This window comes from Somniosus microcephalus, chromosome 6 (assembly GCF_052327205.1).
Source record: "Somniosus microcephalus isolate GS21.2 chromosome 6, FLI_Smic_1.0, whole genome shotgun sequence".
Lineage (NCBI taxonomy): Eukaryota > Metazoa > Chordata > Chondrichthyes > Squaliformes > Somniosidae > Somniosus > Somniosus microcephalus.
In genome coordinates this window covers 85033657-85051424 of record NC_140992.1, presented here as the reverse complement: position 1 = coordinate 85051424, position 17768 = coordinate 85033657, and the positions used below count along the sequence as shown (strand labels likewise).

Below are 17768 nucleotides of genomic sequence, written 5' to 3'. Positions count from 1 at the left end.
ACCAATAAAAAGGGTGAAAATGAACAAGTAATAGTTGCAGCCAAAAAACCCTTTGCAACAGATATAAAGGGACTTTTTATCTTCAACCGCTGCTGCAGCACTCCGCCCCTCCAGACACACACAACATATAAACTCATATATGTCACCAAAAATCTGAGTGAACCTTTCTGTTGTGGGTCACAGCTGTATTCCTCAGTAGTCGGTGTATTCTGGGAGCAAAATGGGAAAATGCTGGAAACACTCAGCAGGTCTGTCAACATCGGTGGGGAGAAGGGACAAGTTAACGTTTCAGGTGTAACCCACCCTTCATCAGAACAGCCGACGTCTTAACTCATCAATTCTCTCCACAGATATTAACTCATCTGCTTTGCCTTTCCTTGTCTTATGCTTTTGTTTTTGTTTTCAGATTTCGAGCATTTGCAGTTGTTGTTTTTAATTGTATTTTGGAAATGGACAGTTTGGCTCCCCCTGTTGGTCCTTCCAGAATCTCCCTTCCCTTGGAGCTAAGGCACGCCACGTTTCTCAAATAAAGCCAGTTGTTCTGGTCAGGGGATATTAAAACTTCAGCAAAATAACTTCTCCCACTTCTCAGATCTTCTAACAATCCGAGCAGTAATCGGGTTCACAGAGCCCTGCAATCAAAAACTGGAAGACACGATTGGGGTAAGATAAAGACATTCGGTTCGAAAGCGTGCTGCATTTTTTTTAAACGACTCTTTTTACAGACAAGTTTCGATCGAGAGAATTCAACGGAACTACACGAGAGCTAGGTAACCGACATGTGTTGTAACAAGTTGAAATGATAGGAAGTTGATGTTGGCTGCAGTGCATTCAACCTCTGCGCGAGTGGGCAAACGTTATTTTATGTATAGTACTAACTGCCTTTCAGATCTGTGAAAGTGACTTGCGGTAATTCCAAGGAGTTCCCAGTTGGAGTGAGCAGCTGTTGACATGAAGATCGAGTTTGCACCCATTAACATCCCTGTGAGGCGAAGGATTCAAACGTTTACAGTACTCCAATGGATCTTTACTTTTTTGTTCTCTTGGGTAATTTTTGCACATTTAATTGCGGAATGTTCTACAAAGAATTATTTTTTTCGGTCGGAAGAAAGAAATGTGGATATATACAGCACCTCATCACGTTCTCAGGACTTCCAAACGCTTCATATTCACAGAGGTTTGAAAATGCAGTTACGGTATGCCAATTTGCGCACAAGAAGATTCAATGAAGAGCAAATGAAGTGAACATTTGCTACCTTTACGCAACTCCTTAATTGTTCCACAAATTAGTGGGTGTTGATTTAAAACGGTTGACAAACAGTGAGGGAAGTGGATAGTTCCAAATATACTATTTTTACGTTGCTTTCTGGTGATACCATCTAAATAGCCTGAGCAAGATTGTTGCTGGAAATAACATTTATTTGCATAATGATGTTCAATTTAAATCTTCAGAAGGGTGGTCAAATATTTCCTTGAAATGATCAATATTTTAACAACAACCTGCAATTATATATGCCTTCAACGTAGAAAAACGTTCCAAAGAGTTAAATTTCACACCGAACAAGGGGAAGAAAGATATTTGAAGGGGTGATTAAAGCTTGGTCAAAGCCATAGGTTTCAAGGAGCGTCTTAAAGGAGGAGAGAGGCGAAAGGCAGAGCGGTTTAAGGAGGAAATTCCACAGCTTGGGCATAGTGGGGGTGGAGGGAGTGGCGGATGCAAAACAGGCCAGAGTTCTCGGAGGGATGTAAGACTGGAGGAGGTTACAAAGATAGAGAGGGTGAAGGCCATGAAGGGATTTGACCATGAGGATAATAAGAATCTTATATTTGGAGGTTAGTGAGCACAAGGGTGATGGGTGAGTGAGACTTAGTATGACTTAGAATGCGGGCTGCAGAGTTTTGGGTGAGCTGAAGTTTATGGAGGATGGGAGATCAGCCTGGAAAGCATTGGAATTTTTTTTATTGGTTCCTGGGATTTGGGCTTTGCTGGCAAGGCCAGCATTTATTGCCCATCTCTAATTGCCCTTGAGAAGGTGGTGGTGAGCTGCCTTCTTGAACCGCTGCAGTCCTTGTGGTGAAGATACTCCCACAGTGCTGTTAGGGAGTTCCAGGATTTTGACCCAGCGATGATGAAGGAATGGTGATATATTTCCAAGTCAGGATCATGTGTAACTTGGAGGGGAACTTGTAGGTGATAGTGTTCCCATGCGCCTGCTGCCCTTGTCCTTCTAGGTGGTAGATGTAATGGATTTGGGAGGTGCTGTCGAAGAAGCCTTGGCGAGTTGCTGCAGTGCATCTTGTAGATGGTACACACTGCAGCCACAGTATGCCAGTGGTGGAGGGAGTGAATGTTTAAGCTGGTGGATGGGCTGCTGATCAAGCGGGCTGCTTTGTCCTGGATGGTATCAAGCTTCTTGAGTGTTGTTGGAGCTGCACTCATCCAGGCAACTGGAAAGTATTCCAGCACACTCCTGACTTGTGCCTTGTAGATGTTGGAAAGGCTTTGGGGAGTCGGGAGGTGAGACACTCACCGCAAAATACCCAGCCTCTGACCTGCTCTTGTAGCCACAGTATTTATGTGGCTGATCCAGTTAAGTGTCTGGTCAATGGTGATCCCCCAGGATGTTGATGGTGGGGGATTCAGTGATGGTAATGCTGTTGAATGTCAAGGGGTGGTGGTTAGACTCTCGCTTGTTGGAGATAGTCATTGCCTGGCACTTTTGTGGTGCGAATGTTATCTGCCACTTATCAGCCCAAGCCTGAATGTTGTATAGTACTTGCTGCTGGGTGTTCTTGTACACCAGTCGCTGAAGGTAAGCATGCAGGTACAGCAGGCGGTTAAGAAGGCAAATGGTATGTTGGCCTTCGTAGCAAGAGGGTTCGAGTACAAGAACAAGGATGTCTTGCTGCAGTTGTACAGGGCCTTGGTGAGACCACACCTTGAGTATTGTGTGCAGTTTTGGTCGCCTTACCTGAGGAAGGATGTTCTTGCCATGGAAGGAGTGCAGCGAAGATTCACCAGGCTGATAACTGGGATGGCAGGAATGACATATGAGGAGAGATTGTGTCAATTGGGCTTATACTCACTGGAGTTTAGAAGATTGAGAGGGGATCTCATCGAAACCTATAAAGATCTGTCAGGCCTGGACAGACTAGATGCAGGAAGGATGTTTCTGATGGCCGGGGAGTCCAGAACCAGGGGTCATAGTCTAAGGATAAGGGGTAAGCCATTTAGGACTGAAATGAGGAGGAATTTCTTCACCCAGAGAGTGGTGAACCTGTGGAATTCTCTGCCACAGAGGACGGTGGAGGCCAGTTCATTAAGTATATTCAAGAAAGAGTTGGATATATTTCTTAAGGCTAAAGGGATCAAGGGATATGGGGAGAAGGCAGGGACCGGGTACTGAATTTGGATGATCAGCCATGATCTCATTGAATGGCGGAGCAGGCTCGAAGTGCCGAATGGCCTACTCCTGCTCCTATCTTCTATGTATCTATGTATCTATGCATGCGGGCATGGACTGCTTCATTATCTGAGGAGTTGTGAATGGCACTGAACACTGTGCAGTCATAAGCTAACATCTCCACTTCTGATCTTATGATGGAGGGAAGGTCATTGATGAAGCAGCTGAAGAAGTTTGGGCCTAGGACACTGCCCTGAGGAACTCCTGCAGCGATGTCTTGGGGCTGTGATGATTGACCTCCAACCACCACAACCATCTTCCTTTGTGCTAGGTATGACTCCAGCCAGTGGCGAGTTTTCCCCCTGATTCCCATTGACTTCAGTTTTACGAGGGGTCCTTTATGCCACACTCCGTCAAATGCGAATGAGACACATAAAAGGTGGCATATGACAAATCAAGGGCTAATAATACAAAAGAAAATCAAGGTGAGTATAGAAAATATAGAGGGGAAGCAAAAAAGATTAGAAAGATTAAGAGGTATGAACAAAAACTGGCAGATAACATAAAGGGAAATAGTAAAGGATTAATAATGGTTAATTTCTTTTGAGACTGTGGCATCCCCCAGGGGTTCAGTGCTGGAACCATTACTAACCATTGCTGTTCTCAATATATATAAATGGCCTGGAGTTGGGTATAGCGGGCACAATATCAAAATTTGCAATCAACATAAATAAAGAGCATGGATAACTGTGAAGAAGACTGCATGTGACTTCAGGATGATTTCATTGGCTCTTGTACCTTTCCATTCCTATTAGCAAACTCTTCTGTGAAAACAGAGACAAACTGCTTGACGTAAGAAAACTACTAGACACTTGGTCTAAGCGTTAAACAAAGCTTTAATCAACTGTTTTACAACATGGAGGTCTAGTTGTGTCCTTCACTAGTTCCTGTTAAGAATGTCCTGCGCAAGCTGGGCCCATGCCCGAGTATTTATACTCTCCCTGGACAGCGCCACCCGCAGGCCGCTCAGTATTATTTCATAAGTCTTTCTTTCATGAATGACTGATTCATGTCACTGCTCATTTACTATCTCTGCCATTCCTTCAACCTCTATAAGAAGATTCCCTTTCTCATCTCTAATCATTCCTACCCTTTCTTTAATTATTCTGTTGTGTTTTATATATGTTGATAGCATTCTTTACTATTTCTCTTTATGTGATCTGTCAGTCTTTGTTAATACCTCCCATTAGCTTTTCTAATCTCTTATTTTGTTTCCTCTCTGGGACATGGGCCAAAGTTCTACTATCTTTTTTGCCAGCCAACTGACAGGGATGGGGGATAATCTATAGGACAGATTATTTTTTTCGATCAGCCAATGGGAGCAGGGATGGAGCTACAACCCCCAAGTTTTCTTTTTATTCCCCACTGTCAAATTGTCATACATTTTCATAGAATCATAGAAATTGACGGCACAGAAGGAGGCCATTCAACCCATTGTGTCTGTGCCGGCCGAAAAAGAGCTATCCAGCCTAATCCCACTTTCCAGCTCTTGGTCCGTAGCCCTGTAGGTTACAGCACCCCAAGTGCACATCCAAGCACTTTTTAAATGTGATGAGGGTTTCTGCCTCTACCACCCTTTCAGGCAGTGAGTTCTAGGCCCCCACCACCCTCTGGGTGAAAAAAGTTCTCCTCAATTCCCTTCTAATCCTTCTACCAATTACTTTAAATCTATGCCCCCTGGTTATTGACCTCTCTGCTAAGGGAAATAGGTCCTTCCGATCCACTCTATCTAGGCCCCTCATAATTTTATACACCTCAATCAAGTCTCCCCTCAGCCTCCTCTGTTCCAAAGAAAACAACCCCAGCCTATCCAATCTTCCCTCGTATCTAAGATTCTCCAGTCCTGGCAACATCCTTGCAAATCTCCTCTGTACCCTCTCTAGTGCAATCACATCTTTCCTGTAATGTGGTGAGCAGAACTGTACACAGTACTCTAGCTGTGACCTAACTAGTGTTTTATACAGTTCAAGCATAACCTCCCTGCTCTTATATTCTATGCCTCGGCTAATAAAGGAAAGTATCCCGCATGCCTTCTTATTGAGTAGATTGGGTCTATACTTTCTGGAGTTTAGAAGAATGAGAGGTGATCTCATTGAAACGTATAAGATTCTGAGGGGGATTGACAGGATAAATGCTGAAAGATTGTTCCCCTGATTGGAGAGTCTAGAACTAGGGGGCATAGTCTCAGGATAAGGGGCCGGCCTTTTAAGACTGAGATGAGGAGGAATTTCTTCACTCATAGGGTTGTGAATCTTGGGAATTCTCTGCCCCAAAGTGCAGTGGATGCTCAGTCGTTGAGTATATTCAAGGCTGAGATAGATAAATTTTTGGACTCTAGAGGAATCAAGGGATATGGGGATTGGGTGGGAAAGTGGAGTTGAGGTCAAAGATCAGCCATGATCTTATTGAATGGTGGAGCAGGCTCGAAGGGCTGTATGGCCTACTCCTAATTCTTATGTTCTTATCTTATGTTAACCACCTTATCTATCTGTCCTGCTACCTTCAGGGATCTGTGGACATGCACTCCAAGGTCCCTCTGTTCCTCTACACGTAAAGTCATAGGGCTGGATTTTAACTCAGATGCGGGATGGTGTTGTGTTATCCGCATTTCGTGTTATCCACCCGAATCTAAATGGATGTGGGAGATTGATGCAATTTTAACTTAATTGTCCAATTGATTTCCAACGTGTGGGAACCCTTGCAAATGGGGTTTTCCTGACTGAAAGTCGCCTCCGATGACATCATCATTGCTGCTGCATTTAAGGTCTACAGCAAGCCTTGCTTCTTCTGCAGACTGCCAAGCTTTTTGCCTGTGGAGTGTGAGAGACCTGCAGGAAAGATGACTAGCGGGAGACCCAGATCAGCTCCTCGTTTTGTCGAGGTGGCCCTGCCAGCATTAGTAGATGGGGCTACAGCAAACAGGGAGGTGCTCTTCCCTTCTACAGGAAGGAAGAGGCCTCCCAAGCAGACCAAGGCAGTGTGGATGCAGGTGGCTGAGGAGCTCAACTCCTTGGGAGTCACCCGCAGAACCTGGATACAATGCCGCAAGAGATTTTATGACCTTCTCCGCACTGGAAAAGTGAGTATGATTTTCCCAACACCCTCAATCTGATCCCCATTGCCTTTCCTCTCCAGCACTCAGCTTCAGCAATCTCTTCCTCCAAATCCCACTTGACACTGACATCCATGCACCCTTACCCATTCCCTTTCTCCCTATGGTCGCATTCACATAACTATTCGGCTATGCAGCCCTCACACTCCCTATCACTGTGATGCTATGCAAACAACTGACAACACACAGGGAGGGCCCTTGGTCTTGCCACCTCACTCCATCTTTGTCTCCTTCTAAGTATCGATGCTATGGAATCTCTACACTCACTCCTTCATTCTCACTCAACCTCCACTTGTCTCCCTCATTGCAGGAAAAGAGAGCTCACAATAAAAGAGTGCGAGCGAGGACAGGAGGAGGGACAGCCTCATTAGCCCACCTGACCCCCTGGGAGGAGGCGGTCCTGGAAATTGTGGAAGTAGAGGAGGATGCGCAAGTGGGGGATGGACAGACGGGTGCAACACAGCAAGCTGGTGACAGAAAAGTTTCCCATCTCTCTCATTGGCATTGCATGAGTCGCTGATAATGATTTTAAATCTCTAACAGATGGACTTATGAGCATCTGCAATATTCAATGTGCATGTAACCTTGGCATCACATCTCTGACTCTTTCCTTTACTCCCCCACAAGACCATCGCAAGCATCCGTCCCCACTAGCCAGGAAGAACAGGCTGAGCAGCCAGACTTCTCAGAGGAAGCTGCAACCTCTGAGGGCGCAGCGTCACCAGAATTCAGCGCACCCAGCACCAGCGCAGACACTCACACCTCGGAGGGACCTTCGGGACATAGAGTAGTGTTGTCACCTGGTGTATCACAGCTCACAAGTGAGCATCAGCAGATTGTGGAGACAGGGACAGCAGTGGAGAGTCCTAGTCGGAGGGCGCAGGACTCTGCCAGCTCGGCTCAGCTGCATGTCGATCCTCTGCCTCTGGTTCTATCCATAAGATCAGCGGTGCTGGAACTCCAGGAACAGATGCAGGACTCTCTGGCAGGTTTTGTCTCCAGGGTCGCTGCGAGTCTGGAGCGAATGGAGGAGTCCATAGCGACCATGAGCAGAGCCTTTGTGGAGTCATTGGCGCATGAACGCATCACGACGGAAAGGATGGCAACCTCCCTCGAATGGATGGCAACGGTAGATGAGAGGATGGCTTCAGCCATGGAGGAGATAAGTTGCCAGAGTGCTGAAAACATGGTGAGTGTTCATAATAGAATAACATCTCTGGAGGAGCAATGGTCATCTATTGAACTGAGAAATCAGACCTTCATGGAAGTCCTTCTGAGTAGGACTGCCATTGCAGATACGGGTCCCCATGGCCCCCCTGATGTGCAGCAAGGTGCTCTCCAGCCACTTGCAGGCGCTGAGGGGGACCTGACCCATGAGAGGGAAGTTGGTGGCAGACATCAAGGAAGTGGGGGCTCCTCTCCAAGCGCTCACACTTCCATACCACTGCAGAGCCCTCGGTCAGAGCCCCACCGGAGTCCACACCCAAGTGAGATAGGCATCTCAGCCCCTGCACAGCCGCAGGAGCAGCAGACTGTTGACGAGCCCTCACAGGCTCGCAACCTCAGAGGACGCCCGCCAAAGGTGTTGAGACAGGAGCAGCAGCAAAGTGAGCAAGGGGCCTCCACATCTGCTGAAGCCACAGGGGAGGCACCACATAGGAGCATGTGTAAGAGAAAAATTCTGCACAAATAGTCACAAGGGTAGTCACTTGGGTGAAATGTTGTGTTTATTGTAAAAATGCCATCAGTTGGTTCCTGTACATAAAAATTCAGATGGCAACTGTTGCAGTTGTGGCGTGTGTCTTCGCGAATGGGACTTTCACATTGAGGGCTTAGGATTACTTGCAACTGTCAGTATGCTGGTCAAATAGCTAGGAATCAGCAGGGGCTTGGCCATTGTCGATGCTCAGGCAAGAAGCTGCGAGGCAAAAGTGCTTGATCAGCTAGGCTAGGCAAATCTGGCCAAGATGAGTGCATTCCTTGCATCCCGGGCAGCAATGTTCTCGCGTAATGCTGCCGCTGGTTGATGGGCCTCTGCAGGATGTGCATTTTTGCACTCCTACTCCTCCTCCTCATCTGAGGAGGGTATGTGAGGAGCCACTTGGTCCTCAGGAATCTGCAAGCCATGACGCTGTGCCATGTTGTGAAGTGCACAGCAAACCACGATGATTCTGGAGACCCTGGCTGCTGAGTACTGCAGGGCTCCACCGGATCTATCCAGGCATCTGAAGCGCATCTTCAGCAAACCAATGGTTTGCTCGATTATGGCTCTGGTGGACATGTGGCTGGAGTTGTAGCTCTCCTCAGCTTCGTTGGATGGGCTCCTTAACGGCATCATTAGCCACGTCCTCAGGGGATAGGCCTTGTCTCCAAGTAGCCATCCGTTAAGTTGGTCTGGCGAACTGAATAGCGGAGGCACACTAGACTGGCGCAGTATGAAGGAGTCATGGCAACTGCCAGGGTACATGGCACAAACATGCAAAATTTCCTTCTTGTGGTCACACACCAGCTGAACGTTAAGGGAGTGGAAGCCCTTGCGGTTGACAAAAATACCTGGATTGCGATGGGGTGCCTTAAGGGCCACATGTGTGCAGCCAACGACGCCCTGCACCCTTGGAAAGCCTGCCAGATTAGCTAATCCAACCGCTCGCGCCGTGACACTTGCTCGATCCTTGGTGAAATGGATGTGATTGTGCGCGATGGCAAAGAGGGCATCAGTTACCTGCGTGATGCAAGTGTGTGCGGCCGCCTGGGAGATGCCGCTGATGTCTGCTGCTGATCCCTGGAATGAGCCTGAGGCAAAAAAGTTGAGTGTTGTGGTGACTTTGACGGCCACTGGTAAGGCTTGTCCACCTGGTCCTCTGGGCTGCAGGTATTGTTGCAGCATTGCGCAGATGTCACTCACTACCTCTCGCGAAAGTCGGAGCTGCCTTTGGCACTGCTGCTCAGACATGTTGAGGTAGCTGACCCTGTGTCTGTAGACCCTGTTTCGGGGGTATCTCCTGCGCCGACGGGCTTCCAAGCACTGGCCCCTTCTGGCCTGTGCAGCTTCAGGTGGGTGAGCAGCAGCCTGGCGCTCCTGTTACTGCTGCTGCTGTTGTTCCTGGTTCTGCTGGTGCCATGGCTGGTGCTCGAGCTCATCTAATGCCCAGAAGGGAAGGAAATAAATGGCTCCCATGCTTCTGGTAGATGCCTCAGTTGAGGAAGCGCTCAGTGAGGGTGGAGAGAAGGGTTTCCCAGGAGGTCACACTGGAGATGGGTGTCAGGCTCCAAACTTCCACAGCTGTGGTTATGCCTTCTAAAAGTTCCCCCAGACCTGAGATAACAAAGTCCTGCCACCTGCAAATGATGGCTGATCAAATCTCCTCTTTAATGGTTGAACTGCAGCTGATAGTCAGCAATCCAATAGTGATCCCGCCAGGCGTGTTTCACGTGGGAAAAGGGTTAAATTCGCAAGGGCCTTTCAAAATAGGATTATAGAGGCTATTTAGTGCTTGTTAAGGGCCTTAATGACCTATCCCGCCTGTTGGAGGCGGGACGGAGTCGGGACCATTAGACATGACTGAGTTAAAGTTGCTTGGAGTCGGGAACCAGGCGGGGGGGGGTCCCGCCCGCCAGTTTTCGCGATTTTAACCCCCCACACACCTCCAATCACGCCTCCAATCATGCCTCCACGGCCCATTGAAAATCCAGCCCATAGAGTCATAACGGCATAGAATGAGGCCATTCAGCCCATCGAGTCCGTGCCGGCTCTCTGCCGGCTCACATCTCTGTATCCTACCATTTATTGTGTATTCCTCTGCCTTGTTAGCCCTCCCCAAATGCATTACCTCACACTCCTCTGGATTGAATTCCATTTGCCACCTTTCTGCCTACCTGACCAGTCCATTGATATCTTCCTGCAGTCTACAGCTTTCTTCCTTACTATTAACCACACGACCAATTTTTGTATCATCTGTAAACTTCTTAATCATGCCCTCTTCATTGAAATCTAAATCATTGATGTATACCACAAAAAGCAAGGGACCTAGTACTGAGCCCTGCGGAACCCCACTGGAAACAGCTATCCAGTCACAAAAACATCTGTTGACCATTACCCTTTGCATCCTGCCACTGAGCCAATTTTGGATCCAACTTGCCACTTTCCTTTGGATCCCATGGGTTTTTACTTTTCTGACCAGTCTGCCATGTGGGATCTTGTCAAAAGCCTTGCTAAAATCCATGTCGACTACATCAAACACACTACCCTCATCAACCCTCCTCGTTACCTTCTCAAAAAATTCAAGTTAGTTAGTCAGACACGACCTTCCCTTAACAAATCTATGCTGACTGTCCTTGATTAATCCGTGCCTTTCTAAATGACAAATTATACTGACCCTCGGAATTTTTTCCAACAATTTGCCCACCACCAAGGTTAGGCTGACTGGCCTGCAATTATTCAGTCAATCCCTTTCTCCCTTTTCAAACAACGGTACAATGTTAGCAGTCCTCCAATCCTCTGGCACCACACCTGTAGCCAGAGAGGATTGTAAAATGATGGTCAGAGCCTCCGCTATTTCCTCCCTTGCATCTCTCAACAGCCTGGGATACATTTCATCCGGGCCTGGCGATTTATCTACTTTCAAAGATGCTAAACCCCTTAATACTTCCTCTCTCACTATGTTTATCTCATGTAATATTTCACACTCCTCCTTAACTATAATGTCTGCATCATTACTCTCTTTTGTGAAGAGAGACGCAAGGTATTCATTAAGAACCATACCCACATCTTCCGCCTCCACACACAAGTTTCCTTTTTGGTCTCTAATAGGCCCTACTCTTTCTTTAGTTATCCTCTTGCTCTTTATGTATTTATAAAACATCTTTGGATTTTCCTTGATTTTACTTGCCAATTTCTTTTCCTGCCCTCCCTTTGCTTTCCTAATTTCCTTTTTACTTTCACTCCTGCATTTTCTATACTCCTCTTGGCTTTCTGCAGTATTTAGCTCTCAGTATCTGACATAAGCTTCCTTTTTTTGCCTTATCCTACCCTGTATGTCCCTTGACATCCAGGGGGCTCTAGATTTGGGAGTCCCACTCTTTTTATTTGAGGGAACATATTTGTTCTTGTAGAGCTTCTGGGTTCTGGCCAATTAACCCTTTCACTCTTAAGTTCCGAAAGATTCGACTTGACCCATATTGGTGACAGTGATTATACATTATTCAGTGTAAGCGAGACTTGATACATTACAGTATCTGAGCAGTCGTTAACAAGGTGCAATCAAGTGTTATATTACCCGTTATGCCCTGGGTAGAAAGGTTGCGATCTCCATGAGTCCACCCCCCACCGGCCCATGCCTCCAGGCTCTTTCATCCGGTCGGTGAGACACGTGTGGTTCCTCCACCAGTCCGTCCCTTCTTGGCCCGTCTGTTGGATGATCCCAAGCTTTCAGCCGAAAACCTCTACAACTCTTGTGTCTAAGAGACCCCCTTCTTATACCTCTTCTTCACAGCAAAGTCTATGGGGACCAGTTAACCCAATCATGGACTTACACCTGAATTTCACTACCCAATTACAGGGATGCCACATACTCACTGATCCGGCTGTCTAGGCCAGGCCTTCACCCCCATGACCCCCTCCTCCTCCTGACACCATCTGTGTTCCACTCCTTAGCAGTGTCTAATTCAAACAAGACATGATGTCCTTGTCCGTCATTTATCTTGTCTGGGAAGTGAACAGTTATGACTTTGTTATGGCTTCGCTATGACTTAGCCTTTGTCCCTTATCAGGGTCTCAGGAATCTTGCCAAGCTGGCCTTGTTGTTTTACAGGCAGCAGTCCTTTTATGAGAAATGCTGAAATGGCCTTTTAAAATTTTGGTCAAGAAGGACCCATGAGCCTTTAGTTTTCCTCCATCTTACCTCCTAAACCAGGGCTACCTGTCACAACAGGTTTACAAGTATGATTAGAAGTGTAACAATTACATAATGAAATCCTTAATCTACAATTAATAATAGTATGAATTGATTATAATTCAGGTTAGTTAGTAAGTGAATCTGAAGTGGAGACTTTCCCAGTATTCTCACATTCTGAACCCTCACTATCTCCTCCTTGAGTGCCTCCCACTGCTCTGCCACTGATTTATCTTCAAGTTGCTGTTTCCAGTCCACTTTTGCTAAATCACATCTCAGCTTAGTAAAATTGGCCTTTCCCCAATCGAGAACTTTGAATTCTGATCTATCTTTGTCCTTTTCCATAACTATGCTAAATCTAACTGAATTATGCTCTTCCACTGATATCCCTTCCACCTGTCCAGCTTCATTCCCTAAAACTAAGCCCAGAACTGCCCCCTCTCTTGTTGGGCTTGCTACGCACTGGCTAAAAAAGTTCTCCTGTATGCATTTTAAGAATTCTGTGCCCCCTATACCTTTTACACTGATTCTATCCTAGTTAATGTTAGGGTAGTTGAAACCTCCATCTATTACTGCCCTATTGTTTTTGCACTTCTCAGATATTTGCCTGCATATTTGCTCTTCTATCTCCCTTTCACTATTTGGGGGTCTATTGTACACTCCCAGCAGTGCAATTGCCCCTTTTTTGTTCTTCAGTTCAACCCATTTGGCCTCATTTGATAATCCTTCTAACATATCATCCCTCCTCACAGTTGTAATTGTTTCTTTAACTAATATTGCGACCCCCCCCTTTTATATCCCCCTTTCTATCTCGTCTGAAAATCCTGTAACTAGGAATGTTGAGCTGCCATTCCTGCCCTTCTTTCAGCCATGTTTCAGTAATAGCTATGATATCATACTTCATGTCTATCTGTGCCACCAGCTCATCTGCCTTATTCACTAGACTCCTTGCATTGAAGTATATACCATTAAGCACTGACAAACCCCTTTGTTGTCTATTTTCTAGCCTTTGTTTCCTCTGCGTTACAAACTCACTTACTAATTTACTGCCTTCCATTTCCAGCTTTGCTTCTTTCCCTTCTGAATCTACTCTAAGGTTCCCATCCCCCTGCCAAGCTAGTTTAAACCCTCCCCAACAGCACTAGCAAACCACCCCATGAGGATATTGGTCCCGGCCCTGTTGAGGTGCAACCCATCCAGCTTATACAGCGTCAGCGGGAAACTCGAGCGGCAGAGCGGGGCTATAAAAGGCCCCAGAGACCAGGTAAGGCCTAACAGCGTCGGCGGGAAACTCGAGCAGCAGAGTGGGGCTATAAAAGGCCCCAGAGACCAGGTAAGGCCTCACAGCGTCGGCGGGAATCTCGAGCGGCAGAGCGGGGCTATAAAAGGCCCCAGAGACCAGGTAAGGCCTACCAGTCTCCGAACTCGGAACTCGGAGGGAAGGAGAGAGGTAAAAAGTAATCCAAGTGTGATGTCACCAGAAAGCGGGTAAGTGATTGGTTGGTAAGTATTTCTCTCTTTTTTAAGCTTAAACTCTGTGGTTTATAGTTTCTAAGGTGCGATATTCATCATTTAGAATCGGGGCAGAGGGTATTTAAAAATAATATTAATAAATTTAATTAATTACATAGAATGGGAGATCAGGTGATGTGTTGCTGCTGCAATATGTGGGAGCTGGTGGACACCATTGATGCTCACGGTGATCACATTTGCAGTAAGTGTTGGCTGCTCGAGGAATTCCGGCTCCGTGTTGAAGAGCTGGAGTCCGAGCTTCAAACACTGAGACACATCAGGGAGGGGGAGAGTTACCTGGACTCTGTGTATTAGGAGGTAGTCACACCAATTAGATTAATTAATTCAGATGTAGTCCGTGGCCAGGGTCAGGATGGTGTGACTAGAAGTGAGGCAGGTACGGGGATCCAGGAGGTAGTGTTGGAGGAGCCGCAGCCCTTGCTCTTGTCCAACAGGTTTGAGGCTCTTACTCCCTGTGAGGATGGGAACAGGGACTGCGGGGAGGATGAGCAACCTGGCCACAGCACCGTGGAGCGGGGGGCCATTCAAGTGGGGGGAGTTAAAAGAAATGTTATAGTGGTAGGGGATAGTATCGTTAGGGGGATAGATAGAGTTCTTTGCAGCTGAGAGCGAGAGTCCCGAAGGCTGTGTTGCCTGCCCGGTGCCAGGGTTAAGGACATCTCCTCTGGGCTGGAGAGAAACTTGGAGTGGGAGGGGGAGGATCCAGTTGTCGTGGTCCATGTTGGTACCAACGATATAGATAGGACAAGGAAGGAGGTTCTGCTGAGGGAGTTTGAGCAGCTAGGGGCCAAATTAAGAAGCAGAACCACAAGGGTAATAATCTCTGGATTACTACCTGAGCCACGTGCAAATTTGGCTAGGGTAAATAAAATTAGAGAGTTAAATGCGTGGCTCAAAGACTGGTGTGGGAGAAATGGGTTTTGCTTCCTGGGACACTGGCATCAGTACTGGGACAGGAGAGAGCTGTTCCGTTGCGACGGACTTCACTTGGCCAGTGCTGGGACTAGAATCCTGGCGAATCGAATAACTAGGACTGTAGAGAGGGCTTTAAACTAATTAGTGGGGGGGAGGTTTTAAGAGAGCGAAAAATAAAAATGACAGCGGAGAATTCAATAGAGCAAGGTAGCAGTAGGGGAATTAAAAACCAGAGCGTGTCAGGAAGGGACAGAATGTATATAATGATAAAGGTAAAGTAGTAAAAGGGGTAAAAGCAGGAATAAATTGTCAGAAAACATATTTGAAAGTTCTTTATCTGAATGCACACAGCATTCGTAACAAAATTTATGAGTTGACGGTGCAAATAACTACACATGGGTATGATCTGGTGGCCATTATGGAAACATGGCTGCAAGATAATCATGACTGGGAACTAAACATACAAGGGTATTTGACAATTAGGAAGGACAGACAGGAAGGAAAGGGAGGTGGGGTTGCAATGTTAATCAAGGATGGAATCACTGCAATAGTCAGAAATGGTATTGGGTCAAAGGATCAGGATAGTGAAACAGTTTGGGTGGAGATAAGGAATAATAAGGGGAAAAAGTTACTAGTGGGCATAGTCTATAGGCCTCCTAACAGTTGCAACTCTGTTGGTCGGAGTATAAATCAGGAAATAGTTGGGGCTTGTAATAAGGGAACAGATATAATCATGGGGGATTTTAACTTTCATATTGACTGGACTAATCAAATTGGGTATGGCAGCATTGAGGAAGAGTTCATAGAGTGTATTAGGGACGGGTTCCTTGAGCAGCATGTAACTGAACCAACCAGGGGGCAGGCAATCTTAGATCTGATCCTGTGTAATGAGACAAGATTAATAAAAAAATGTCCTAGTAAAGGATCCCCTTGGAATGAGTGACCATAATATGGTTGAATTCCAAATTCAGTTTGAGGGTGAGAGAGTTGGATCTCAAACCAGCGTACTAAGCTTAAATAAAGGAGACTATGAAGGTATGAGAGTAGAATTGACTAAAGTGGACTGGGAAAACAGATTAAAGTGTAAGACGGTACAAGAGCAGTGGTCTACATTCAAGGAGATATTTCACATCTTTCAAGATAAATATATTCCACTGAGGAAAAAGGGGAGTAAAAGAAAAGACAGCCATCCGTGGCTTAGTAAAGTAATGGCCCAGTAATTCCTGTCGGGGGCTTGCCGCGCGTGCAAGCCCCCGATGTGCACTTACCCGGCGCGCCGACATCTGAAACCTGGCCCACAGTGGATTTCCTGTCACTGGCCCGGTTCTGATGTCGGCGCGCTGTGCTAACCTGACCCAGCGGCGTAGTTAGTGCGATGTGCCGGCTGGGATCAGGTGAGCACTGTTCAGCCAATCAGGGGAGGGGAAACTTCATTCATAAGTTTGATAGTAAAGACTGTCAAACTCATGAAAAGTACGGCACCCCAAAACACTACTTAAACTTTAAATAAAATTTTAAAAAGCATCCCAATAATTAAATTAACTATGAATAACTTTAAAAAACTATTTTAAACAATTAATCAAATTTTTGAAAAAAATAAATATTAAAAAAATAAATTTTAAAAAAATAGGGTCTAAAACTAAACTTACCTTACTGTAGATTCTTTAAAAATAATAAACCTGTGGAAAAAAAAATTCTAAATTGTACTAATAGACCACTTACCTGTAAAACTAAATACTTACGTGTGGTTTTTCAATGCGTAAAAACCGGAGCCCTTTACACATGCGCAAATCTGTAAAAATACAGGAAATCCAAGTCGCACGTGCTGCCCAATACCGCGCATGCGTTCAGCCTCTTAACCCCTTGGGTCAGAGGACAGGAAATGCCGGTTTTCAGCGCATGCGCTGTGCATGCTGAAAACCGGCAATTCCTCCTGGCACACGCATGAGTACCCTGTCCGTACTCACGCGTTGTGACAGGAATTACTGGGCCAATAAAGGAAAGTATTCGACTGAAAACAAGGGCATATAAATTAGCCAAATCTAGTGGGAGGATAGAAGATTGGGAAGCATTTAAATGCCAGCAAACAATAACTAAAAGATTAATTAAGAAAGGGAAGATAGATTATGAAAGTAAACTAGCAAAAAATATAAAAACAGATAGCAAGAGTTTCTACAGCTATATAAAAAGAAAAAGGGTGACTAAAGTGAACGTTGGTCCCTTAGAGGATGGGACCGGGAAACTAGTGGTGGGGAACATGGAGATGGCAAAGACGCTGATCAAATATTTTGTATCAGTCTTTACAGTAGAGGACACTAAAAATATCCCAACACTGGACAAACAGGGGGCAATGGGGGGGGGAGGAGCTAAACACGATTAAAATCACTAAGGAGATGGTACTCAGTAAAATAATGGGACTTAAGGCGGATAAATCCCCTGGACCTGATGGCCTACATCCTAGGGTCTTGAGAGAAGTGGCGGTAGGGATTGTGGATGCATTGGTGATAATTTTCCAGAACTCCCTGGACTCAGGAAAGGTCCCGGCAGATTGGAAAACTGCTAATGTAACACCCTTATTTAAGAAGGGAAGTAGACAAAAAGCTGGAAACTATAGACCAGTTAGCCTAACATCTGTGGTTGGCAAAATGTTGGAGTCCATTATTAAGGAAACAGTAACAGAGCATTTGGATAAACATAATTTAATAGGACAGAGTCAGCATGGTTTTACGAAGGGGAAGTCATGTTTGACAAATTTGCTCGAATTCTTTGAGGATGTAACATACAGGGTGGATAAAGTGAAACCAGTGGATGTGGTGTATTTGGACTTCCAAAAGGCATTTGACAAGGTTCCAC

The 17768-nt window shown here is 46.0% G+C and overlaps 1 protein-coding gene across 1 annotated transcript in view; it reads left to right on the top strand.

Moving 5' to 3' along the window:
* The first annotated feature begins 276 nt into the window (after window positions 1-276).
* LOC147115856 (2-acylglycerol O-acyltransferase 1-like) overlaps window positions 277-17768 on the top strand; it is a 32518-nt gene continuing 15026 nt past the window's right edge. The window contains exons 1-3 of the mRNA XM_085990484.1: window positions 277-770; window positions 890-1037; window positions 1896-1903. Coding sequence (XP_085846610.1) covers window positions 952-1037; window positions 1896-1903 — 94 coding nt within the window. The 5' untranslated portion in view covers window positions 277-770; window positions 890-951. The remainder of the gene's footprint in view (window positions 771-889; window positions 1038-1895; window positions 1904-17768) is intronic.